Genomic DNA, 26,570 nt, shown 5'->3' with positions numbered 1-26,570 from the left:
CAGGACGAGAAAGGCACACGTACAGTATTACTTTATAGCCGGATAAAGAATATAATAAAAAGAAGTGTACAGCATATGGTGTGAACCTTTATTTGTTATCTTGAGAAATGAACTTCTTCCCATTGAAGGGGTTTCCCTGAGAGCCAGCAATGACCTTTGACAAACTATTTGCTGCTCAGCAGAGAATGGCTAGAAGGCAGGAACATTCAGAACCCCTTCCATTCAGAGAACTGAAGCGACAGAAAGATGAAACGTATCCAGTTTTTTAAATAACACACAGGTACGCTCCAACTGGAAAGCCGCACTTCTTTAACAAGGTCCAAAAACAAAAGTGTCAACTTGCTCTACTCCCCAGTACCCTTCTTACTAAGGCTGCATCCCCTTAGGATTTCCTTTGGGAACCACTGGTAGGGTCCAGTCATTAACCCTTGGCAGTTGGGAGTCTTTGTTGGCTGCTAGAATCAGTAATATGGGGGTGGGGGGAAGGGCAGGAAAGGCCTTTTGTTTCCATCATTATTTAGAAGGAATTCCAGGCCTGTCCTGAAATGTCGGGCCGACCTTGCTTCCGAGGCCCATGAAAAGGAGTTACAAATTAATTGTGTGATTGAGGAAGTCTCCCAAAGAGCATGTCCAGCCCTTGTTTCTGCTGGTTGGCTGTCACCATAGAAACGTCTTCCTCCAGCCCAAAGTCCAGCGCTGTAAATCTTTATGATCCTGTTCAGAGTCCGTGAGGCTAACCCATCCTCCCGAGAGCCCGGTTTTATATTCGACGCGACATATCCGAGGCCATTTCTACACAGGGGACTTCAGATGAGTAGGTACGAACGTCTCATAGAAAGAGCTTTCCTTTTTCATCCCAGGACCCTTGTTTTCCAGAGAACATGCCCACGGTGAAGAAGACATTGATGTTCTTCTCCAGCTTTGTCACCAGCTTGGGGGCTTTCGTGGTCATTTCATCCATCCTTGCCACTCAAGAATGGATCCGCAGTACAATTGCCATTCGCGACTCTTCTTCAAACGGGAGTGTGATCATCACCTACGGACTCCTTCGTGGGAAGAGTGTTCAAGAACTGAATCACGGACTTGCAGAATCAGACAAGAGTTTTGAAGGTAAGTGACAGCTCTTCTGAGCGGGTACAGCGAGCTTGCTTGCACTGGGGGATGGTGTCTTCTCTTGGGGCCAAGTTAGCCATTCAGCGGAATTTCCTTGTCAGCAGTGAGTTGGACGATGGCTAGGACACGCATGTTTTAATTCTGAAAAGTCACCGAATCCTGATTCCAGCTTTCTCAGTTCCGGTTGTGTCTCTTAGCGTAACTGAAGACATCATTCTAGCGGAGGCTAGGTTTAAACAGTGCTCCAGAGTGTGCTGGCAACTAAATAGTAAATTAAACATGGAGAGCAGAGTATGGTGGCCTGCAGCCAGTAGAGACGGTGTTTTTAATGGTGTTGACTGTGAAATTTTAGTTGGAGCAAGTGCCTCTGTCGAGAACTTCATCAGTGACGTCTATGCAAGGAAAAAAATAAAGTGGACAATATAGGCCATTTCTTTGTGTTTTTTAGGCCCGCACCCACCCGCGGCATATGGAGGTTCCCAGGCTAGGGGTCGAATTGGAGCTACAGCTGTCAGCCTCCGCCAAGGCCACAGCCACTCAGAATCTGAGCTGTGTCTGCAACCTACACCACAGCTCATGGCAAGGCCACTTCCCTGACCCACTGATCGAGGCCAGGGAGCAAACCCACATTCTCATGGATACGAGTCGGATTCGTTTGAGCTGAGCCACAGTGGGAACTCTGGCAATTTTTTCTTCCTGTGTCTCAAACTCATTTCTCTCACTGTTTTGAATTTGCATTCTTAGATGCAAACTATCTCATTGCGGTTGGAACTGATATTGACTTTCCATTAATTCTATCAGTTGACTATTTTACGGGAATTCCTAATTGCTTTTCTGACTTTGGACACGATAATGCGCCACTTGAAATGGATGAAAAACAAAACTTTATTGAGACTAAGTTGGATTGAGCAGCCTATTTGACATCTGAAGCTTGAATAGATACCATGAAGTTTTCTAAACATAGAAACAAAATTTGTAAACTGCTTAGCGCTTTGAACGGACTTTGAACAGAGTTGTGGCTGGCTCATTATACAGGCTTAATTGGGCATTACGCAGTCATTACCAGGCCACTTATAAACATACGTCATTTTTCTGCCTTATCCAAAGGTAATGTTTGGTCTTCACGCCGTGCCTAATGCTGGGAGTTTGAACCATTGACCTCTGTGCTAAGTTCTAGCTCTAAGAATCGTTTACTAGTCAAGCGATTTCCTTAAATCCAGAGGCACATAGTTATAGTTCCAAATTATAAATTTGTCTTTTAGACTTTAGCAAAAGCACCATCTCCCCCAATGTTTTGGCAGCATCACACAGCTCTGGTACCAGCCTCAGCTCCTCAGGAAAATGAGGAATATTCACTTTGGGGCAACAAGGAACTAAGACTTTCAAAGATTCCGTCACATTTTCAGTTCAGTGAATAGCATTTGCAAACCCCAAACTAGCTCCTGAATTTCCAGACATACTTACCATTTTTAAAATATGAGATAACAGCCTGTGTGTTTTTCGATTTTCATACAGTGTCTATTTGGAGCCCACTGGTTCCAATCTGAGATAAATGGCTTCCATGAGATTCCCGACTCCCTACATCAGGGGGAGCTCAGAGGAGGCCTGGGTGGGTCAGCGCCTGGCTCCAGAGCCCGGTGGGAGTGACATGAGCATAGCAGCATTGGGAGAGTAGGGATAGCTGTGGTCAAGGATGGCCCTGAGGTGGCAGCGCCCAGCAGACACTGCAAGGCAATGTGGGCCCACAAGGGAGGTGGGATATTTGCGTTTGCCTGGCTCTCTCTCTCTCTCTCTCTCTTTTTTTTTTTTTATGGCCACACCTGCTGCATGTGGAAGTTCCTAGGCTAGGGGTCGAATTGGAGCTGTAGTTGCCAGCCTACACCACAGCCACAGCCATCCTAGATCTGAGCTGCAGCTGTGGACCTATGCTGCGGCTTGTGGCAACTCCGGATCCTTAACCCACTGCGCAAGGGCAGGGATCAAACTCTCATCCTCACGGAGACTGTGTTGGGTTCTTAACCTGCTGATCCACAGTGGGAACTCCTGGCTCTCTGCTTGTATTCTTTGCCCCCAGAGAGCCACATGCCGACTTCGAGTCATTGTCTGCAGCCACTCAGATACTGATGAGGATCAACCACCCCCGGTCCCCGAGGTGATGCGCGACTGTGGGGGCCGATAGCTGCTGGGGACCCCTCAGCGCCCAGGGGGGTCTTCAGGGCTAATGGTTTTAGCAGTCGTGGAACTGGAAACACTTGCAAACTGTCCTCTCAGAGAGGGTGAGTCACATACCCAGGAGGTAGATGGAGGCGGGCCTCTGCAGGTGCATGGCCGCTGCCTCGGGGGAGGCGGCCTGCCAACCTGCGGTGCTTCAGGGCTGCTCTCCTGCTCCTTCCTCAGGACCACACGGGCTTACTCCCAATCAGCAACCAACCAGGACAATAAAATCATCCGGGTAAATGCCACTTTCCTGCCCTGCGGAGACGGATTGCCTTTTCACGCAACAGGTTCACCATGTCTGCTTCTTAGCTAGGATGAGGTCACAGTGACCTGTCCAAAGGGTAATGAATATTTGCAGAGCTCTGCTCTGTTTCTGCACAGATTTATCACATGGTGCCAATCTGGGGCTGTAAATTTTGAAATGAAAGAGCAGCGTGAAGCGATGATGGCTGAATTCAACAGGCCAAAATAACTCAGCCAACAATACATCAATGGGTGGGCGAGATAATGAGTCAGATCTGATGAGGAAGCACTGCAGGGGTGTAATTAGATTGTTTGGGCAGCTCAGGCCGCCCAGGAGAGCTCCGAGCCTCATCCAGAGGCATCCCAACTTGTCCAATATCTAGATGAGAAGTCCCCTGGCTTCGCTGTTAAACACATGGCCTTGCTCCTCCAGAAGTTCTGGATGTTTCATTTCATTTCAGAAAACCCTCCCTAAGCAGCTGGTATGTGAGTGGGGGCTTGACTCCTGAGCGGAATTGCACAGAGCTCTTGCCTGGGTGGACTCACCATCTAGTCTCTCTAGAGAAGGACCCCTCCTCCCTCAGTTATATCCAGCAGCCTGTGCTACTTGCAGGGCAGAGGTGTGTGGGGTTTCACCCCACACTTGCCTCCCCACCCCCTACCCACCAGCCTCTTTTCGCCACCTACCCCTTTTGTCCTTGGGGAACTCAAAAGTTGCGCTAATGGCTCAAGCCAACAAGAACGAGGAACGTGAATTGGCTGCAAAAATCAGTTAATGGCAGGAATGATTGAGCTGAAGAAGGAATGAGTTTTATGTCTCCAGAAGTCACAAAAAGCCTCTTTTTCCTCTTCCTACGCCCCCACCCCCTCCCGACACAGAGCCCGTATTTTTCCCCAGGGAGGAGCGACCTCTTATTTGCCCCCAGAGACATGTCCCGCTGGGGGGGGGGAGCCTGAGGGAGGAAGGTCTTACCCCACCCTTCCCTCTGAGAACCCTGGTCTGTTTTCCAGAGGCTGGGGACCCAGCTGGGAGGCCCCAGGAGAGCTCCCAGGCCACCCTCTATTATCTGTGGAGTTAATGAGCTCTTCCGAGGATGTGCTGTGGACCTGGGGTTGAGGCGCTCGGCTGGGCCAGGCCCCTGGTGACCAGGTGCTTGAGGAGGGGATGGAGGCCGTTCCTCCCTGCAAAAAAGCCGCTAGCTCTCCCTCAGTTTCCGAGGACTTTCTGAAAACCAGAACTAGAAGGGCAGGTGGCGAGTGGGGCTCGAACAGAAATCTGTAGGCCCAGGAAGCCCGGGTGTCTGGACGACCCCATTCCCACTCTGCCCCCGCCCAGCACTGTTTGGCCTCCCAGCTGCGGGAGCTGAGGCCTCTTTCCCAGAGTGACCAGAATCTGGACAATTAATTCCAATTGTGCCATGGCTTTCTCGGCTCTGACGCTCGGCCCCTCAAAGGGAGAAAGAGGAACAGAATGTATTTTGCTAATTTTGTAGGCAGAGCGCAGCTGTCAGATGCTACGGGGGTTGATGGTTCTTTCATTCTTGCTAACTTTCATTGAATTTCCAGCTTTCATTGTCTGAGCTCTGAGCCAGGAAGCGGAGGGAGATACAGCTGTCATACCTGTGGGGCAGGGAATGCACAATGCAGAAGTCGAATTTTTAAACGCGGCAGTTAAAATGAAGATACGTCCTCACCGTAATTCATAGACAAGGCTGAGTCAGCAGGCTCCCAGGTGACTCCCTGTTGAGGACTCAGGTCTAGCAGGGCTTACCCACCATCAGGAAGAAAGCTAAGCCTGATTGTCACCTCCGAATTCACTCTGAAAAGGTGGCAGGCTCCCCCCTCCAAATGAACCTCATTTACAGCTGGTAATAAGCAAGCTTCCCCAGGGTGCCGCAGGGGCTTCGGACACATGACCTGTTTCTCAGGCTGAAATTTTTCTTTTCCAGTGAAGTATCTACATTAGGTCTTCTTGGTGAAGCTCCGAGTTCATTTAGTCCCCAGCAAACCTCCAATTCAAAGCTGGCATTTCCTCTTTCGTGCTCAGAGAGAGAGGGGCGGGGCGGGGGGCGGAGTGTGGGACCAAGGAACGCGCACAGTGCTTCCTCGTGGTGACTCAGTTTGGAAATATCTGCAGCATTTGACCCTGCCCCTCTGAACAGGTGTGTCCTGCTTCTCGTTTTTCCTCTTCTGGTGTCACCTTCCATTGGTGGCAAGATAAAGGGGTGCCGCATTACAGCCAGGCCAGGCCCCCAACTGCAGCATTGCCATGGTGGGCGAGCCAGATGAAGAAGCCAGAGGTCAGGGCTTTCGGAGCTGGCCCAGCCCAGGTGGCCTGCCTGGAGGAGGCGGGCAGCCCATCAGACACACCCATCCCCACCCAGGGAACAGGGGGTGGCAGGTGGGACCCCGTTCTCCTCTGCAGTTTGCCTCGTTAGAGTTCTTACCAGGGTGCAGAAAAAAGGGGGCCATGCTGAGAACCCAGCCCTGCCCACAGATCGTGCATAGTGCCGTTGAGGAGGGCACCACTAGGTCCCAGCAGACTGGACGTTGTGCATTGATCTTTGCTCCCGGGCTCGACCTGCTGACGGGAGCAAGGGTTCCCTGGCCAGGGCGGCGAGGTCACGGTCTCCGTGCTGCTGAGCTAACGCTCCCCTCTTCTGTCCTCGCTGGTCCTCATGTGTTAAACACCCCCGCCCCCCGCGCCTCTGTCCTTCCTGCCTCCTTTTTTCCAGCAGCCTCTCGCTGCCACACCCACCTGCCTTCCGCCGGCTCAGCCCTCTGCTCCTGGCAATATATCCCTGCTCTGTCTGGGGGCGCTTTGGCCTTGGCCACGTGACATGGCCATCTGCATGAATTCTCCCACACAGAAGGGTCTTTACGGCCAGATCCCGGCATCCAGGAGGTCTGGAGGCAGGCAGACTTGCTGGCCTTATCTCTTTCATGCCCACGCTCTGTCCGATGACAGGAAATGTATCTCCCTCGTTGAGTACTGCTTATTTATTATTTTTTATTTTTTTATTTTTTGTCTTTTTGCCTTTTTAGGGCCACACCTGCGGGATATGGAGGTTTCCAGGCTAGGGGTCTCATCGGAGCTGTAGCCGCCGGCCAACATCACAGCCACAGCAACATAAGATCTGAGCCGCATCTGCAACCTACACCACAGCTCACAGCAACGCTGGATCCTTAACCCACTGAGCGAGGCCAGGGATCGAACCCACAGCCTCATAGTTCCTAGTCAGATTCGTTTCCACTGCACCATGACGGGAACTCTGAGTACTGCTTATTTAAAAAGAATATCACTGGAGTTCCCACTGTGGGGCAGTGAGTTAAGGGACCGTCATTGTCTCTGCAACGGCTGGTGTTGCTGCTGAGATTCAGGTTTGATCACTGGCTCAGCGAAGTGAGTTAAGGATCTGGCGTTGCCGAAGCTGTGTCACAGTCGCATAGGTCGCAGCTGCAGCTAGGATTCGATCTCTGGCCCAGGAACCTCCATATGCCATGGGTACGGCCAACAACAACAAAAAAAAAAAAAAAAAAAAAAAGAAAAAGAAAAACATCTGAGCTAATAACGTTTAGAGGTCCAGAGATGGGGAGATGATGTACCAGGCACAGGCAGTGTCTGATCTTATCTGGAGGGCCGAGCCCATCTGGCCAGCCCACTTGGGAAAGACTAAGTATGTGAGGAATCAGGGCTGGGCCGGTAGAAGCTTTGGAATCACTCAAGGGGTTCTATCCCTCTCTAAAGACTGGGAAAGGCTGCCAGGCAGGTGAGGAGGGTGTGGATTCTGCGCAGCTCCAAAAAGAGCCTTCGGATGCGTGGCAAATGGCCTTGAGACGCAGGATGCAGAACTTTTAAATGACGAGGGCGACACAGCGATGGAAAGGGCCGCTTTGCAAAGAGTGGGCTTTGAGCTGCCAGGACATGTTTCAGGAGGAGGCTCGGCAACCCCTGTGCACGCAGCACCGTAGGGTCCCCTCCAGCTCCTGGGGTGCTTTAAGACAACAGTCCCAGCTGGAACGAGACATCTCTCATGGCTGTTCTGGTTTCTGTTCTTTAAAGCTGCGCTGGGGTGAGGATGCGAGAGGCTCCTGTGCTTCCCCCAGGGGGCCCGAGAAACAGGAAGGAAAAGAAGGAAGCTTTCGCTTTTTCTTACTCACCCCGTCTTGGTTCTGACACAGTGCAATTCCCAATGATGCTGTTGCTCTCGGACGATGGGCTCTGGGCTCTTTGCCCTGGTTGACTTTTTCCTTGTGCCGCTGTGACTCTCAGAGCATCTCAGTAAACACTGTTTAATGAGGGGCGCTCTCCTAAGGGCCCAGAACACACTGGCAGCTCTTGGAGATGCTTTCCAAATGCAGGGCGGGGTTTACAGGTGAGCGTGGGGACAGCACGTCTCCAGAGTCTGGTCATTTTGAGTCATAAACGGAGGAGGGAGAGAAGGAAGCAGGAAGGGCGGCTGGCCGGAGGCCCTGAGAAACAGGAGGACGGCAGGCGCAGGGACGGATGGTGAAGGGCCCAGGGCCTCTGTGTTTCATTTCACGCGGGTGCGTATCCACGTCCAGAGCTTTGACACTTAGGAAACATGCAGCTTGCACGCCGAGGCTGGGCTCTCTAAGCCAGTGTCTAAGCAGGGGCGATGGGGCCGGGGCAGCTGTGTGGGGAGCGAGCGGCCCTCCTGTCCCGAGCGGGTCGTTGCGCTTGGCCCCGCAGACTGACCGATTGTTTGATAGTTTTAGGGACACTGAGCAGTTCTTCCCAGAAGACCCTGCACACGGTGGTCCTCGTCTTCCTGGTCCTCAGCTTGCTCACGTCGCTGCTGAGCGCCGGCCTGACCCTCTACAACAGCATCAGCAACCCCTACCAGACCTTCCTGGGACCCAGCGGCGTGTACACGTGGAGCGGGCTCTGCGGTGAGTAGCGGCCCAGACGACGCCTCTCGCCTCTGCCCCCAGCTTTTGCCTCTCCCACGGGGCCACGCGCGTCCCCGGACATCCATCCGTGGACACCGTGTGTGCTGAGTCCTGCGCCGGGGCTGAGGTCGACCTTTGCGAACTTGCGCTCTTAGGAAGCATCTTTGAAATGAAATTCTGCTTTGGATGCCTGGTGGGGGCGGCGACGAGGGCGGGTGAGGTGTTGACATAGACGACACACCCCGTGGTTGCTTTTGAGAATCGAACGTCAGGAGGTAAACAAAAAGCACGTCAGCCAGCAAGACATTCCCTGGGCCCCTGCGGGGTACTTACCTCCAACTCAGGCTCCACAAGGTGTGCAGAGCGCACACACACACACACACTCACACTCACACACACACACAGAGTCACACACACACAGCCACAGACATACACACTCACACACACAATCACAGACATACACACTCACACACACACACAGACACACAGTCACAGACATACACACTGACACACTCACATTCACAGACATACACACTCACACACACACGCACAGAGTCACACACACAGTCACAGACATACACACACACTCACACACACACAGTCACAGACATACACACTGACACACCCACACACTCACACACACACAGTCACACACACAGCCACAGACACACACTCACACAGTCACAGACATACTCACACACACACAGTCACAGACACACACACTGACACACCCACACACTCACAGACATACACACACACTCACACTCACTGACACAGATAGACACAGACTAACGCGCACACACACTCACAGACACAGACACTCATGCACACACAGTCACAGACACACACACTCAGACACACTCACAGACACAGATAGACACAGACACACACTCAGACACACACAGAGACATGCACAGACACACAGACACACTCACGAATACACAGTCACAGACAGACACAGACACACACTCAGACATACACTCACTGACACAGATAGACACAGACACACACACTCAGACACACAGAGACATGCGCAGACACACAGACACACTCACACACACACAGACACAGATAGACACAGACACACATACTCAGACACACAGACACACACACACACTCAGACACACAATCATTTAGTCCCCTTCTTGCCCCCACAGAACAGGAATCAACTTGGCCTAAAATCTAAACATGGTTGTGCCACAGAGAACCACAAAGAATGTTATTCTTGAGAATCTTGGGCCCACGCCCTTGTCGTGGGTGACCTGTGAGCCCCGGGTGTCACTGAGCTGTGCTGCTAGGTTGTGTCAGTTGTTTGTGGGGAAGAGTGTTGGGGTGGGGAGTGGGAAGCTTGAGTCACAGCATTCTGGACTCTCCTGGGTTCCCGAGGGCTCCGGGCCTCTGCCTCTGCCCAGGGATGTGGTCAAGCCGGGGCCTCGGCAAGCAGGCCAGGCAGCTGGGTCTCTCCTGCCATCACCTCCCTCGCTCCACCTTGAGAAGCTCATCCAGAGATGGGATCAGAAGCAGATTGCCTACCAAAGTGATGGCTCTGGAGGCGGCTGCATAGAAGCTCCAGGTGGTGCACCTGCTACATATGGAGGTTCCCAGGCTAGGGGTCAAATTGGAGCTGCAGCTGAGGCCACGCCACAGCCACAGCAATAGATCAGAGCCCCATCTGCAACCTCACCGCAGCGTGGGGCAACACCAGGTCCTTACCCCACTGAGCAGGGCCAGGGATTGAACCCGCATCCTCGTGGACACCGGTCTCCCAGGTGGTGCATTTAACACAGGCCAGGGACTTTCAGGGAGAAGAGAGGTGCTCTGGACACTAGGGCATCAGGAAGCCTCAGAGGAGGGGCCCTGGGCAGCTCCCTCCTGTCCTTCCGTGTGAGGTCAACCCCCCATGCACCTGGGCAGGTGGCTAGGAGCCCCCGCTTCTCCGTGTTGTGGCTCTCAGAAGTGCTGTGCTGAGGGCCTGAACACCGGCTCTTGGGGGAGGGAAGCCGGCTGCAGCCCTGGCTGGTGTGTGGGTGCAAGTGTTTCCACTGTGGCCTTTTCCGAGCTAACAGTCCAGGCGACGTGTGAGCTGGCAGGCCCCATCCAGCGTGGATTGGAGCAAGAGCCATGCAACTCACTGATCAGACAAGGGCAGGAAGCCGGCTGCCCCGGGCACACCTGCATGTGGCCACACTGCATACTCACACCTCAGGCTGGTGTGGTCACACCCACACACGACTAGCCCTTTCCTTTCCTCCTGGGCTTTTATTACGTGGCAGTGTAAAAACAAATCTGCAAGTTAAAGGGCATCTACTGGGGGCCAGGCACAGCCATCCTGTGGAATGTGTCTCCCGCTTCCCTCCCACTGGGGGTGGGGAGAGGAACTTGGTTCCAAACTCAAAGACCCTCATCCGAATGCAGAGTTCCTTGCCCCACGCTCTTTTTATGATCGTAGCTCACCTCTGTCAACCAAACCCACGGCAAGACTCATGGGCCCTCATTGTCAGGGTGAAAAAATAGATTATTGAAAATCGTGCTTGTATGATTAAGAAGTGAAGGAAAGCAGCAGCTTCAGGTATGGCTGGATCCAGGGTTTCAGCTCTGTGGTTAAGCAGTGGGGCTGGTCCTCCTAAAGGCAAATGGCTGCCAGCCCTTCTTGGCTTATCACCGAGGCAGTGACACCCGGAGGAAAGACTTCTAGTTCCCCCAAATCTGACACTGGAATTGCCCTTCTGCATTTCTGGAGCAACCTCCATGGCCAGCAGTGTTGAGTTCACTGACTGACCCCCCTTGGCTGAAGACACTGGGAGCTGGGGCTGAGGGGGATGTTTTGAGAGGAGTGCTGGGCACTAGTACCAAGGGGAGGGTCCAATGTGGGGTCAATGGGACAGAATCGTGGGACCCAGGGGGTTCTGTCTGCAGCGGGCAGGGTTCGGAGCCCACCCTCCCCCCCTCCCTCACTCCCTCCCTCCCTTTCTTCCTTTCTCTCTTTCTTTTTAAGGCTGTACCTGAGGCATAGGGGCTGAATCAGAACTGCAGCTGCAGGTTGCACCACAGCCACAGCAACACTATGTCTGAGCTGGATCCGCAACCTACGCAGCAGCTTGCGGCAATGCCGGATCCTTCACCCACTGAGCCAGGCCAGGAATCGAACCCACATCCTCGAGGACACTGTTGGGTTCTTAACCCACTGAGCCATAATGGGAGCTCCAGGGCCGTCTGTTCATCTCAGCAGGAGGGAACCTTGTCTTCCAGTCTCTTCCTCCACAGTCGAGAGGAAAGCTGGTTTTGCATGGGGCGAGGCCCTGAGCATGTTTGTGGAGGAAAACATGAAAAGGGGGCCCCCGGTCCCCACCTACTTCTAACAACAAAGAATTGTTTGACAGGGAGCAAGTTCAAGCCACATTCCTGTCCAGGCTGGGGACAAGTTCTGACACACAGGGGGGCTGTGAGGTGGGCAGAGACGCATCAGAGACTTTGATGTGTGAGGAGCCGACCGGCAGGTGATGGCCTGGCCAGTCTCTGTTCAGGCTCCGGCTTTGCCCCGAGTGCCCCTCGCAGCCTCCGCAGCCCAGGCCTGACGGGGCGGACTGGGGCCCAGAGCTCAGTTGGAGAATTTAGTGAAAACCCAGCTGTGGGGCAGCTCGGCCTGCAGGCTTTGTGCACAAAGAGGCTGTTGTCGTGGCCTTGCCTCGGGTCCCTGCTGTGGGAGGGCCCGGCAGGCTGACCTCGGGGGCCTGGAGGCAGAGGGACGGGCTGGGCCTGGACACGCCATCCTGGGCGGCAGGGAAGAAGCGGGAGTATTTGCTGGCTTCTTTCTGGAGGGACTGGAGGGGCTTCTGCTTTGGGGAGAAAAAGAAGAGCCTCACCTTCCCGGCTCCTGTGCCCTTTGACCCCAGCCTGGGGTGGCCCAACCCTGACCTTAGGGGATAGAACTGGGGTCTGAGAGTAGATGGAGCAGGAGCCAGGAGAGGGCCCTGCAGACGGCCTGCTCCAACACAGGGATTCCCCTCCCCCCCTAGGAGCCCGTGAGTGCAGGGTGAGCCGGCAGGTCCCGAGGCTGATGGGGACAGGCCAGGGTGGGAAGCTGGTGTCCAGAGTCTCTGCAAGCCCTTCCTTCTACCTGGAGCTTCCTCTAGGTCCTGTAAACCCTTCCTCCCAGAAGCTGGAGAAAAGGCAGTGAGAGGTGCCCCCTCCCCCGGGGCTCAGGTCAGCAGCTGGGTCCGTGAAGGCCCCTCCGGATTCAAATCAAAGCCCCTGTGTATCCGTGTCAGAAGGAACTGTCGAACCAGTTTCCATCCTGCCCCTTATGACTCAGCCTTTGTAGGAAACTTCACACGCGGTAATCACGGATAATTAACGGGTGTGAGATGCTGAGTGCGGAGAGGAAGGGGCCTTTGTAGGCACCTACTCCTTTTATTAAGAAATAAAGCCATTAGGTTGGGGATGAAAAACCGACCAAGGATGAAAACTCCTCGCGCAGAAGCCCTGTAATTAGGGCCTCTGGAGGCCACGCCCGGGGTGGGGGGGTTCAATCAGGACACGTTTGACGCCCAAGGGTCCTTCTAGTCCTGGGTGAATGCCAGCAGACAAGTCACGCAGCGTGGGGCCCTAAAGACCTCCATCCTGGGGGGGACCACACAGGGGGCTAGCACGGCCTGCCCAAGGCCGCTGGACGGCGCACCTGCAGCCTCCTGCGTCCGGGAGGCTCACCCTGACCGAGCTCCCATCCTTTCAAAATAGCTTGATGGAGAATGACTCTCACACCACACGGGCCGCTCTTTGAAAGTGTACAGTTCAGTGGTTTTTAGTGTGTTCCCAGGTCTGGGCCGCCACCACCACAGTGGATTTTAGAATATTTCATCCTCTCCAAAGAAAGCCCTCCCCCAGCCCCCTGCCAGCCCTAAGCAGCCAGGAAGCCACGTTGCGTCTCCAGCTCAGCCCCCGTGGAAGAGGAGGAGTCAAGAGATCCTTCCTGGTTAAATGCTGTACCCCTTGTGCGTAGACTGGAACCCCAGCTCTGAGCTGGCGCTGGGAGCTTTCACCTCCTGTGCCCAGCGCCAGGACCCTCAGGATGCCTCCCTGTCCCTGGCCATGTCGCACGGCCCCGGATGCCCCGAGCTTGCTCCTCCACAGTGGCCAGACTGTCTGGGCAACCCTTTCTGTGTGCCCTCCCTCATCTTTCCAACCCTCTGGGCCTCTCTAGGTGGCTTCCCTGTTGCCCGCCCCATGGTGCAGTCATGAAATCGCTGACTCATTCAGCGCCCCCCGCAGTGCTCATGGCCCCAGGGAGTGGGCAGAACAATGATCACAGCCCAGTGTTTGCTCTTGTCACAAGGGCCCTGCACCATCCTTAGCGTTTTGGCCTAAGATCCAGCCTGTGTCTCCCATTCCTTTCACCTTCTCCCCAGCGCCTGAGAGAGTAGACCCCAGGGGAGATATTCAGTGAAGGCCGGGGGAGTGCATCTTTGCTAAAGAAAAAAAAAAAAAAAAAAAGAAAGAAGAAAAAAGTGACTTTAAAAAAAGGTCTCAAAAACAAAAATTAATTGAAAAAAAAAAAAAGGAGTACCCATCGTGGCTCGGTACTAACAAACCCGACTGGTATTCACGAGGACGCGGGTTTGATCCACGGCCACTCTCAGTGGGTTATTGATCCAGCGTTGCCGTGAGCTATGGTGTAGGTTGCAGATGCTGCTTGGATCTGGCATTGTTGTGGCTGGTTGCATCTGCAGCTCCGATTCGACCCCCAGCCTGGGAACCTCCATATGCCGCAAGTGCAGCCCTAAAAGGCAAAAAATAAAAATAAAAAAGGGGAGTTCCCGCTGTGGTGCAGCAGAAACGAATCTGACTAGGAACCATGAAGGTGCAGGTTCGATCCCTGGCCTCATTCAGTGGGTTGAAGATCCAGTGTTCCCGTGAGCTGTGGTATAGGTCACAGACGAGGCTCGGATCTGGCATTGCTGCGGCTGGGGTGTAGGCCGGCAGCTGCAGCTCCAATGAGACCCCTCGCCTGGGAACCTCCATCTGCAGTGGGTGCGGCCCTAAAAAGAATAAAAATAAACATAAGACTAGGAAAGGTATCAGCATGTCACGTAACGAGCCCTACCTTCCTTTCAGCCGCCTTCATCTTCATAACGTTGCTGCTCTTTGTGGGGAACACACAGTCCAACCACCTGTCGGAGCAGCTGGCCCAGAAGCTCTACCCGACGTATCCCGCCTCCACTCACCAGGGAACCTCCCACAGCTACGGGTACTCGTTCTGGCTCGTGCTGCTCGTCATCCTTCTCAACGTGGCCAGCGTGGTTGTCATCATCTTCTACCAGAAGGCCAGGTACCAGCGGAAGCAGGAGCAGAGGAAGCCCATGGAATACGCCCCCAGGGACGGAATCTTGTTCTGAGCTCGGGATGCTCACTGGGTCACTGGGGCGATTCTGCGGCACGTCGGCTCCCCGAGCCGGGAGGGGCTCACGAGTCCGGATCTCCAGCAGGGAGAGGGCATCCCCGACTGACTGTCATTCTGTGACCCTTGCCGTCGTTCGTGACGCGATGTTCTTCATCAGTGAGGTATCCTTGGAAAAGGACACTTCCCAAGGGGGGGGACGATGAAAGAGGAAGCTCCCCATCCACGGAGGGTTCAAGGCGGCAGCATGATTGGTGGTCCTGTGGACACTCTGACTCCGCTTGCTCTCTTTAAGTAATAAAGCCTTGTGTTACACATCGTCCCTTTGAGTCGCTCCACGCACACTTTGGTACCTGTGATCTTGCTCTCCCCAGGAGGGACCACGCATTGTTTTGTTTTGTTTTGTTTTTTAGGGCTGCACCCGAGGCACATGGAGGTTCCCAGGGGAGGGGTCCAATTGGAGCTACAGCTGCCGGCCTACACCACAGCCACAGCAACGCAGGATCTGATCCGCGTCTGCGACCTACACCGCAGGCACAGCAAGGCCAGATCCTTAACCCACTGAGCGAGGCCAGGGATCGAACCTGCCACATCATGGTTCCTAGTGGATTCGTTTCTGCTGCGCCACGACGACGAGAACTCCGGGACCATGCATTTTTATTCCACTCCGTGAAGGAAGAAGACCAGGCCCAGAGGGACTCAGAGCTGGTGTTTCCTAGACCAGGTGTTGGAAGCAAAGGGAGAGACTTAGGGCTGGGCCGCCTGGTTCTCCGGACCCTCGGCCAGTGACATAACCTAAACCCCACGGTGGGCAGAAGCGCTGACACTCATTTCTAGGTTCCCGGATGGGGCTTTTTTGATAGGAAAAGATGAGGAAGTAAGACGATCCAAGGAAAGATACAAATTACAGCCCTACAGCCTCATGCTGGGAAGGCTAAATATATTTTTTGCTTTAAAAAGATTGTGGTGAATTCAGTCAAAATAGAAATGAAATATTGCAGGAAGTTCTGAAAACCACATCAGCCAGCCCTCTGCTGGTATGTTGCAGTGTCACTGACAGGTGTAGACAGTGACACCTGGGGTGTGTCACCCATCAGCAGACTCCTGTCCAGCCAGAGGCGGAGTAAGAAATGGCTTAGAGCTTTGTGGCTTGCAGGTGCCACAAAGTCAGGGCACGTGCTCAGTTCAGGTGATGGCTTGCCTTCTTGGAACAGGTGGATGAAACTAGTTCGTGGTCTCATGAGAGCACAATGGGCCACGAGGAATATTTTATTATATTTATTTCATTTCACTTATTTCATTTCCTCTTTAGGGCGGCACCTGCGACATAGTGGAAGTTCACAGGCTAGAGGTCGAACCGGAGCTCCAGCTGCCAGCCGACACTACAGCCACAACAATGCGGGATCTGAGCCACATCTTCAACCTACGCCACAGCTCGTGGCAACCCCAGATCCTCAACCCACGGAGCGAGGCCAGGAATGCAACCTGCATCCTCATGGATACTAGTTGGGTTCTTAACCCGCTAAACCACAGTGGGAACTCCAGATGAGGAATATTTTAAAAGACATCAGTTGGATTCAAGCCACTTTGCCAGTAGGATATTCTCTTGGAAAATCACTTTGAGAATCTTTCAGGCTTGAATATCCCACAAGTTAGCTGGCTGGAACATGGACAGGATTCTGAAATAATCACCTTTCATGTGTTGGTGGAACCAGAGCCACAAGGAGCAGAATTCCCTTCGTGTAACTTACAAAGCAGCAGCTCTTTGGATAGAAGGACAGAGCCTTATGAAACTAGCAGAGATGAATCACCTTCTTACCTATTACTTTCTAACAATCTGCCTTAGAAATAACATTTTTTTATTCAAGAATCATGCGCTGAATGCCTGCGAGGTGGGTCATGCCATGCTAAGCCAGGTGTCTGCCCCCAAGGGAATTATAGCCAAACAGTCAAGACAGACATTCAAAAACCAGTCACTAGTTCCATGGGAAATGGGTACGTTGTCACAAAATTGTGCTCCTTCTTTGAAAAGGTCAGTTCTCCCTGAGTCCCCACCCCCAAATCCTACTAAGTCAGAGTTACTCGAAAGAATTAGCTTACTGTGAGACTTTGAACATATTAAACATATGACTACCCACAGTGAAAATGTTCTAAATTCTCTAAAGCTAAAAGCACCTATGTTCTTTGAAGGTTTGAATTTTATATCGGATGTGGATAATGCGGACAAATAACAAAGAGGAAACACACGAGGGTGGCAGGTTGGCCCTCGGGTCCCGGATGAGCGCACAGGACCCTGGAGGAGGCGGAGACCACGTTTACCCATCTCCGAATCGGAGCCGAGCTGGGTTTCTCCAGAGGACAAACTATCCTAATCCTTATTGGAAACGACCTTTGAGGAGCCCTTCAAAACACAGGCGTCAAGGTAAGAGGACCTGCGTTTCAGTTTCCCAGCTGCAGAGACTGGCTCCCTCGTCAGGTCTGGAGGTGGAACGTAAAGAAGCCGTGTGCGTGTGTTCAGTGGAAATCCTTTTCCAAACCTTTAAAATTAACTTTTGTTGGAGTATGGGTGTTCCCTTTGTGGTGCAGCGGGAATGAACCCAACTAGCATCCATGAGGACTCCGGTTCGGTCCCTGGCCTCGCTCAGTGGGTCAAGCATCTGGCGTTGCTGTGAACTAGATTGCAGACTTGGCTTGGATCTTGTGTTGCTGTGGCTGTGGTGTAGACTGGCAGCTGCGGCTCTGATTCGACCCATAGCCTGGGAACTTCCATATGCCGGGCATGTGGCCTTAAAAAAAAGCAAAAAAAAAAAAAAAAAAAAAGTTTATTGCAGTAGAGTTGATTTGCGATGTCGTGTTAGTTAGTTTCAGGCGTACAGCCACACGAGCCAGTTGTACACGTCCACATATCCAGCCTTTTCCGATTCTTTTCCCACACAGGTCACTGCGGACACTGAGTGGATAGCTCTGTGCTGTACGGTAGATCCTGGCTATTCACCCATATTCCATGTATATTTGCGTGTATATGTCAAACCCAGTCTCCCATTTTATCCTTCCCCCCAAGGTTTCCGCTTTGGTAACCATAAGTTTGGTTTCAAAATCTTTGAGGCTGCTTCAGTTTTGTGAACAATTCTACCTTCAGGAAGAACAGGACTTGCTGACTCTTGGCAAACACGGGCAGCTTTGAACCAGCCAGCCAGCCTGCTGCCCTGGCCCCTGAGATGGGCCTTTTGTGGGGCAGTGAGAATGACTGGCTTTTCGGGGCAAAAATACCTCTGAATAGTTACTTGCTGTTCAAAACCGTCTTAATAAAGGTGCCTTCTCCTACATTTGTTGTAATGGAAACAGCTGAGACACTGTTGGGAAGGAGTCCAAACTTCCACGAAAATTAGAATGTTTCAGGGATCATGACGTGACACCCAATTAACCCCCATGGTCCTGTTATGATGAGCTGATGTACCATAAAAATATGGTGCTTTGCAGAGTTCCTATTGTGGCTCAGCAGGTTAAGAACCTGCCTAGTATCCGTGAGGATGCAGGTTTGATCCCTGGCCTCACTCAGTTGCTGCAAGCTGCGGCATAGGCCGCAAATGTGGCTCGGATCCTGTGTTGCTGTGGCTGTGGCATAGGCTGGCAGCTGCAGCTCCAATTTGACCCCTAGCCTGGGAACTTCCATATGCTGAAGGTGCCTCCCTAAAAAAGAAAAAAAAAATAAATTAATTAAAATATCGTGCTCTTCAATGTTACAAGGACATAGAGTCTGCGATAATAATTTTAGGGAAAGTAGTACTTTCCACAAACATCAAAGTTGCAGGGATCCTCTGATGAGCTGATGCTGGTAAAGCATGGGGGGGGGGGGCGGCCGTCAGGTAGGCTTCACTCTCCTCATTACAATTTCATTTGGTCATCTCCCCAAAGCCTGTGGACTAGGCAGGGCAGGCAGAGCCATCCCCTCGGATATGCCACTTCTCTGGGTCCAAGGCCCCATCTTGCAGCTGCCCCACGTGGCCATACAGTATGGAAAGCCCTGGCAGTGACCTTGGCCATACAGGCAGCCTTATCTGCAGCCTCCTGCCTTCTGATTCACCTCTTAGAAGACCTTGGAACCTGCTGTGCTGCAAAGCGTAGGCAGGCACCAAGCAAAGTTCTAGATCAGGCTTCCCTCTGCCCGCACACCGTCCCCTCAGAGTCTGTCCGTCTTTCTCTTTCGCTGAAACCAGCCTTGGAGTGAAGACTTAAAACCCGGTCCATAGTGGCCCAGCCTGACATCTTCCTGCAGCCTGGCCCACCCAGGATGCAGGTCCGGCGTGTGTGGGGCAAGATGACTAGGAGCCAGGAGACTTTCTGATTCTGCAAGTCCAGCTTGGAGAGAAGCCAGGCTCCCGAGGAGCTCTCCTGACCTGGGCACCCAGAGCCCCACACCCCAAAGGCCTTGGATGCAGAGGTCGTCCAGCCAGGGGCACGGAGGGCTCACGCCTGCAGAGCAGCTGAAGTGGGATCTGCTGCCTGGTCCCCCTACCCGGTCCTCATCCGCAAAGCCCACCACCACCCAGGACACAGGGACACAGCTGGAGCTCCGTGCATCATGTGTTCATTGCTGTGACATCCCACAGAAGCCGCGAGAAGCTGGCAGTTACCACCCTCTCTGAGCTTCTGTTTTCTCAGGATGAAAAAATAAGTAACAGATCATAGAAATGACAGCCGGTGTGGCTTCGAGCAGGGAAGCTCTGCTGCCAGGCTGCTCGGGGTGGGGACGTTAATCTCAGCCGGCTTCGGGCTAATCATCTGTGAAATGGGACCACAGGACCAGCCTTGGCTCTAGGGACATGAGGATGAATCATGACAAGGGGCGGAAAGGCCTTGGTACCCGAGGGCCATTCCTTCTCCCAGAACGCTGAGCCTGCAGGGCGTGGTGGGAACTGGAAAAGCTGGAGGAGGCTGCCCCTTTCGCCACCACCTTAATAGTTCTTTTGATCTGTTGGGAGCAAGGAGCAACCGGAACACAGGGAGTTAATACACGCGCCTGAGCATCCAAAGCTGCCAAGCAGTGAAGTGGCTTGAAAAATGGGTCTCTGGGCCCCTGTTCTTTTTGACCTGTGTTTGATTCAGTTCCCCACGGCTGACAGCGAAGGCTGAGGGGGCACAGGGAGGAGAAGCCCAGAGGAAAGCGAGGCCCTCCCTGCGGGTGTTGCCCCGTGATGCTCTCCCCCCTGTTTCATGGCCTCTGTTCTCATGGTGTGTCTGGGTCTGGCTCATGCAGAACAAAAAGGAGTGGCTTGCTCAGGCAGCAGCACCCAGTTGGCTTCAAATAAATCCTTAGCCGGGCCAGGGAGGGTGGGGTCTCCCTGAAGTGAGCCTCCCACACATGCCCCCGGGGATGAGGTAGCAGGTCCCCGGACCCAAGGACTTTGTGCTCCTTAAAATAGCCAGTGAGCTGGGTTACGCATGGGGACCCTGGATCACTGGGTTATTAAAGCTGAACCCAAGGAGGAACTGAGACGGGATGGGTGGGGAAGTTTGCCGAACATTAGCCGCCCTGAGGGTGCCTGTCCAGGGGTGGACTTGTTCCCCACGCCCTTCCCTCTGTTCCCATGCTGCCCAGACTCCGAAGTCATGAGCGGTTAGAATTCCAGACGTCCCAGTTACCAAAAAAAAAAAAAAAAAAAAAAAAGAAAGAAAAGAAAAAGAAAGGGAAAAAAAGGAATTTATATCTGTGACAGACCTCAGACCACGAAACTTTCATTTTCAATATGTTGAAAGATTTAGTCAAGAAATAAAAATTTAGCTAGAAACATGCTGTATTTTTGACTCTTCATTTTAAATGAGCTACTAGTAAAAGGAGCTCCCTTCTGCCTCCATCTCCCATCCCTCTCTGAGAGGCATGGGCATAATCTTTATTTTGTCTTTTATTTTTTTTTAGGGCTGCACCTGCTGCATACGGAAGTCCCTAGGCTAGGGGTGGAATCAGAGCCGCAGCTGCTGGCCACAGCCACAGCAACACCATACCTGAGCTGCATCTGAGGCTTAGGCCACACCTTGTGGTAACAACGGATCCTTAACCCATTGAGGGAGGCCAATCCCATGGAGACTACTTCAGGTTCTTAACCCACTGAGCCGCAGCGGGAACTCTGGGTAGGCATAATCTTTAAACTCGTGGAAGGCTCAGCATCTCAGGCTTGAAGCAGCACACTGCAACGAAATGGTCATCTCGGAAATCTCTCCCTCCGAAGCAGGAGTTTCTGCTTTTCTAGTTCAGGGCACAGATGGCAGGGCTTCTGGGATAGAGCGTGGCCACAGCCAACATCACGGCCGCAATATGTGCTTGCTTGAAATGTCCTCCGGGCGAGAGTGCACTGAATTCTCCTGGCGAAGGCATGTGCTGGTTTAGAATTAACCCCATTTCACAGATGAGGACTGAGGCCCCGTGGCTATGTGGTGTGGCCACCATCCCACCGCAAGGAAGAGGCTGACAGAGGTCTCGCAGACCCTCTGCCATTTGCCTCCCGAGGCACGTGGCCTGGGGGCCGATCACCTTACAGGGCCCTTTGTGTGTGTTTCCGAGGGTTGTAAAAAGTCCCAAGTGCACATCCAAGCCCTAGACCTTGACCTCTATCTGGTGTCCTGTGGTATGCGGCACTTGGGGTTAACTGAGGGTGCTGAATTCTCGGAGTGCTTAATCATTTAACCATTTTCACCAGCCACCACCCTCTGCAGTTATCTCTCTGTCCCGAGGACGGACTCACTGCTGTGGATGCTCCAGCACTGTGCTAAGCGGGGGTTAGGTGTTCTCCCGAAGGCAGCTGATGAAGTGCAGAAATCACTCACCCATGTGTTCAGAGACTTAGGTTTTAGTGAATGCACAGTGAACAAACATTTATTGAGCACTTCGTCTTTAAGACACAGGAGGCCGGAGCTAGGAACCCAGTGACACGGAGGCAGACACAGAGCCTATGGTGCTGCTGGACAGACCCATGTGGAATCCACCACGGGAGGCTTTCAGGCAGAACCTTTTCAGCAGCATCTTAAAGGAGAAGCTGAACGCACCGGGGAGGCTCCTCTGGGGAAGATGCGGTCTCAGCTGCATCCCGAATTCTGTGACCTTAGACAGATTCTATTTTCAACCTGGTCACACAGAGGAGAAAGAGAAGCTCAAACAGAGAAAGGGCTGGGGTCTCTTGCCTCTGCTTCCTCATCTGAAAATCAGAGATGAAAGGATAGAAGATTCAGGAACCTCAACGTTCTTTGTTGTTCCCTCGTTAATTCCATTAAGTGTATCGTTTAGAGAAACATGTACATAAACACAGGATGGGAACATGTCAGGGTTCCAAGAGGGCAGAGAACCTTCTTAGAAAAACTGTGCTTTCGTGGATGCTCAGCAGGTTCAGACCCCGAAGTTGTCTCCACGCAGATTCGTGTTTGATCCCTGGCCTCACTCAGTGGGTTAAGGTTCTGGCTTTGCTGCAAGGTGCAGCGTAGGTCGCAGATGCAGCTTGAATCCAGTGTTGTTGTGGCTGTGGTGTAGACCTGCAGCTGCAACTCCAGTTCGACCCCATCCTGAGAACTTCCATATGCTGTAGATGCAGCCATAAACAGAAAAAATAAAGAAAGAAATGAATAAACAATTTAGCGAGAAGAGTGGCACCCTTTCGTATTTTTGTGGATCTCTTCGCTATCTGGCTTAATAAGAGACTTGATTCCCACATCTGCTTCTGTCTTCCGCTTGTCATCAGTTATTTTGGTTGAAGAACATTCAGCCTCACGTGGAGAAGTGGCCAGAACAGATCAGAGAAGGACACTTTATGGCTCTTTTATTATTATTATTATTATTATTGTTATTGCTTTTTAGGGCCACACCCGAGACATATGGAGGTTCCCAGGCTAGGAGTCCAATCGGAGCTGTAGCCGACGGCCTACGCCACAACCACAGCAACGAAGGCTCCTTAACCCACTGAGCGAGGCCAGGGATCGAACCTGCGTCCTCATGGATGCTAGTCAGATTCGTTAACAGCCGAGCCACGACGGGAACTCCATTTATGGCCCTTTTAGATCATTGTGGATATTCTTCATCAATACTCCACCAAAACGCAACTAGGGCTCTTTGCTTTAAGGTCAGCTGCAGTGTGGAATCTGAAATTACACGAAGGAATTTGTCCTTCTCTTTTCCATTACAACATTCTTGACACTGGTCTCTTTTATGCTGTGAAGGGATCATTTAACAATACCTGATTTTCTAACATCAAATATTGATCTCTTGAAAAATCCTGGTTCGCTGATGTGCGCAGATCTTCCAAATGTTGACGCATTTGTTATAAACACTGAACATTCACGTTTGTTAATTTTTCCACCGATCTCCTTAGAAACGTCTTTAAGGGTTGGGAAGCTGGGAAGTTCAGGATGGCAGACACAAGTTTTCCAGAAGTCTAATTTTTTGTTTGAGAGCTCACATTTTTTCATTGGCAACAAACACAGTCCGTTGTTTTCCTGGAAGTGACAGACTCGCCTTATTCATTTTTGAGAAGATGTTGCCAAATACTCCACACTGAATACCGGTTGTTTGTCAGTCATTCTTTCAAACAGAGATGCAGTTCCATGAAAACGGACGTTCAGCCCACAATTCAACCAGTCTCACAAGTGCTTTTCCCGCAGACCGAGGGCTGCAGTCTACGCTGCAGACATGCTGTGTTCCTGTCTTAATTTTTATCCAAGGTGTTCCTACCTAAAACTGCCTTTTTTTTTCCCCACTGCAAATGCGTGGTGACGCCTGGTGCAGTTTGAGGTGTGCGCCTAGATTTGGGCTAAGGTGCAAACAATTTGACCCACGCTTGCAAGTATTGACCCAGTGCAAAAGGCAGATAACATCTTATTATTATTATTTTGTCTTTTTAGGGCCACACCCACGGCATAAGGAGGTTCCCAGGCAAGGGCTCAAATCAGAGCCGTAGCTGTCAGCCTACACCACAGCCACAGCAACGCCAGATCCAAGCTGCATCTTCAGCCTAAGCCGCAGCTTGTGGCAACGCCAGATCCTTTTAACCAGCTGATGGAGGCCAGGGATGGAACCCGCATCCTCAAGGATACTAGTTGGGTTCTTAACCTGCTGAGCCACAATGGGAATGCCAACATCTTATTACTTTGATGAAAATAGTTTTGGCCAGAACACAGAATTCTATGCGAACAGTATTTTAAAAGGAAGGTTAGGATTCCAAGACACTTTCCAAGATGTGAGAGTCTGTCTTAAAAAAGCCTCAGAAACGGACAGTCACATCTTGCTCAGTTTTTCCAGCTACAGGGGATGGAGATGTGGAGAATGTAATTAAATCCACATAATGAGGAGTTCCCGCTGTGGCTCAGAGGGTGAAGGACCCAACATTGTCTCTCTGAGGAGTGAGTTCGATCCCTGGCCTCACTCAGCAGGTTAAGGATCTGGTGTTGCCACACGCAACACTGTGTAGGTCACAGATGCAGCTTGGATTCAGGTGTTGCTGTGGCTGTGGTGCAGGCTGGCAGCTGTAGCTCTGATTTGACCCCTAGCCTGGAACTTTCACATGCTGAGGATGCGGCCATTGGAAAGAAAAAAATGCGCATGACGGGATGTGATGGCGCAACTGCAAATGATGGCTGAGAAGAAAATGTGCACAAATAATGTTGCTTGGAAAAGAGTGGCGAGACTGTTAACGGGGCGTCTTTGGGAGGGGAGGGGTCCGGGATTTATTTTTCTCTTACGTCTTCCTCTGCTTCCTACCAGTGGCGCGCATTACCTTTCACATTCAGAAAGAAGAACCAACAACCTTTCGTTCTTTTTAGAAAGGGAGGAAATCAGTCCATGGATCACGGCCCTGCAGGTCTGACTGTCATAGCGAGAATCACAGAAAAAAAAAAAAAAAAGTATAATTTGAGTTGCAAAGCTTTGCCCAGTGGCAAAGCTGGGAGAGCAGAGAGGTGAAATCCACCCCCACGGTAGAGGAGTTACGGGGTGAAAGACCTGTTTACACTGGTCATCGTTGGCCAGATGCTGGCCGTGGCTGCTGCAGGTGTTTACTGGTGGCGTTGGTGCCATAAGTGGCCTTCTGTGCTTATTTGCTATCACTCTCAGAGGCAAGAGTTATCTTCCGGGATGACCTGGAAGCTTCTCACATTTTTGGGGTCAAGTCCTGTCGTGAGCTGACGGCTGATGTCCCTCCAAACTCTTACGCTGGAGCCCTGAGCCCCAGTGGGGTGGCACTTGGAGGCGGGCCTTTGGGGGTGATCAGATTTAGATGAGGTCCCGCCCCCCTGGTGGGATGGGGCCCCTGTGAGAATATGGGGAGACACTGAGCTCTCTGTCCATCCACGAGCACGTGCTGCGGCCAGGCCCTCCGAGGCCAGGTGAGAAGGCTGCGGTCTGGAAGCCAGGAAGCGAGTCCCCACCAGGAAGCGAGTCTGCGGCACCTTGATCTTGGACTCGGCAGCCTCCAGAACCGTGGGCATCAGATGCCTGCTGTTGACGCCCCCGGCCTGTGGTCTTGTTAGAGCCGCCTGAGCTGACTAAGACAGGCTCTTCAGACCCTCATCTAAGGAGGTGACAGGAGACTCAAGGGGGCGTGTTTTCTGATTAGCCCGGGGAGCACTGACGCAGAGAGGCGGTGGAGAGGGGCTGGCTCCTGAGAGGGGTGAGAGGCGCAAGCCGAGAGCCGACCCCGGCCCCTTGTCACTCTGCTGCGGGGCTGCAGACGGCTGGTGGCCGAGCCCACGGTCAGCCCTGGTCCTCGCTTCCAGCCTGGGGCCTCGCACTAACCAGCTGTGTGACCCTGAGCTGCAGCGCTTCCTCCTGGGGCCTCGGTGTCCTCATTCACGTGCGGGGAGGTTTGCGTGACCCTGGCGGACTCCAGCTCTGACATCGAGGACCGGGTCCACTGGGGTCTTTCGGGAGGGCCGGAGAAGGCCATTCTGCAGAATTGCTGCTCTGACCATCATGCTGCAGGGAGTCTTTGGGTGCGTGTCGGGAGGACGAGTGAGGAAGGATGGACTCACGTGGGACGCACAGAATGGAGAGAGGAGGAGAAACAGAGTTTAGTGTGGCTTAGAGCTGGGAGGGGAGTGGCAGGATCAGGAGTGACGGCTCAGGAGTGACGGCTCACGGGCTCAGGGTTTGCTTTTTTGCTCTTGTTTTTGTTTTCTGCCAGCATGAGGACGCTCCTGGGCCACGGACTGAACCTGAGCCACGGAAACGACAACACTGGAATCCCTGACCCCCTGAACCAACAGGGAAGTCCTAGAGGGTTGCCTTTTGAGATGGCGAAAAGGTTTGAAAATTGTGGTGATTGGAGTTCCTGTTGGGGCTCAGCAGTTAATGAATCCCACTAGGAACCATGAGGTTGTGGGTTCGATCCCTGGCCTCGCTTAGTGGGTTAAGGATCTGGCGTTGCTGTGAGCTGTGGTGTAGGTCACAGGCACGGCTTGGATCCTGCGTGGCTGTGGCTGTGGTGTAGGCCAGCGGCTACAGCTGCGATGAGACCCCTAGCCTGGGAACCTCCTCATGCTATGGGAGAGGCCCTAGAAAAGGCGAAACAAAAATAAAATTGTGGGGATCGTTTCACCTGTGTGTGAATATACTAAAAACCACTGAATTGTACATTTTCAAAAGGTGAGTTGTATGGTACATGAGTCGTATCTCTGTAAAGCTATTTTTTTTTTTTCTTTTTAGGGCCGCACC

General features: G+C 52.5%; 1 protein-coding gene and 1 long non-coding RNA gene across 4 annotated transcripts; one reads left to right on the top strand and one right to left on the bottom strand.

Annotated features, from left to right (window-relative positions):
- LOC110256829 lies at positions 68 to 7,735 on the bottom strand. Its single transcript, XR_002338840.1, has 2 exons — positions 5,268 to 7,735; positions 68 to 1,505 (listed from the first exon to the last, which is right to left on the bottom strand). It is a non-coding gene; the product is annotated as an uncharacterized LOC110256829 (long non-coding RNA).
- Positions 79 to 26,235, top strand: CLRN3 (clarin 3). 3 transcript variants are annotated; one of them, XR_002338838.1, is made up of 5 exons: positions 79 to 1,110; positions 8,308 to 8,487; positions 14,599 to 15,045; positions 17,072 to 17,303; positions 26,041 to 26,235. XR_002338838.1 is itself a non-coding variant. In XM_003359398.4 (3 exons), the coding sequence occupies exons 1-3, from the start codon at positions 882 to 884 to the stop codon at positions 14,877 to 14,879; spliced, it is 690 nt and encodes a 229-aa protein (XP_003359446.1). In that variant the 5' UTR covers positions 79 to 881; the 3' UTR covers positions 14,880 to 15,203. The 3 variants fall into 3 exon arrangements, 1 of the variants encoding a protein (XP_003359446.1); XR_002338839.1 differs by lacking the exon at positions 26,041 to 26,235 and adding an exon at positions 19,099 to 20,670; XM_003359398.4 differs by lacking the exons at positions 17,072 to 17,303; positions 26,041 to 26,235 and having other exon boundaries at positions 14,599 to 15,203.

This window comes from Sus scrofa, chromosome 14, assembly GCF_000003025.6.
Source record: "Sus scrofa isolate TJ Tabasco breed Duroc chromosome 14, Sscrofa11.1, whole genome shotgun sequence".
Lineage (NCBI taxonomy): Eukaryota > Metazoa > Chordata > Mammalia > Artiodactyla > Suidae > Sus > Sus scrofa.
Note: the sequence above shows the minus strand (reverse complement) of the source record. Positions and strands in the feature narration are given on the sequence as shown.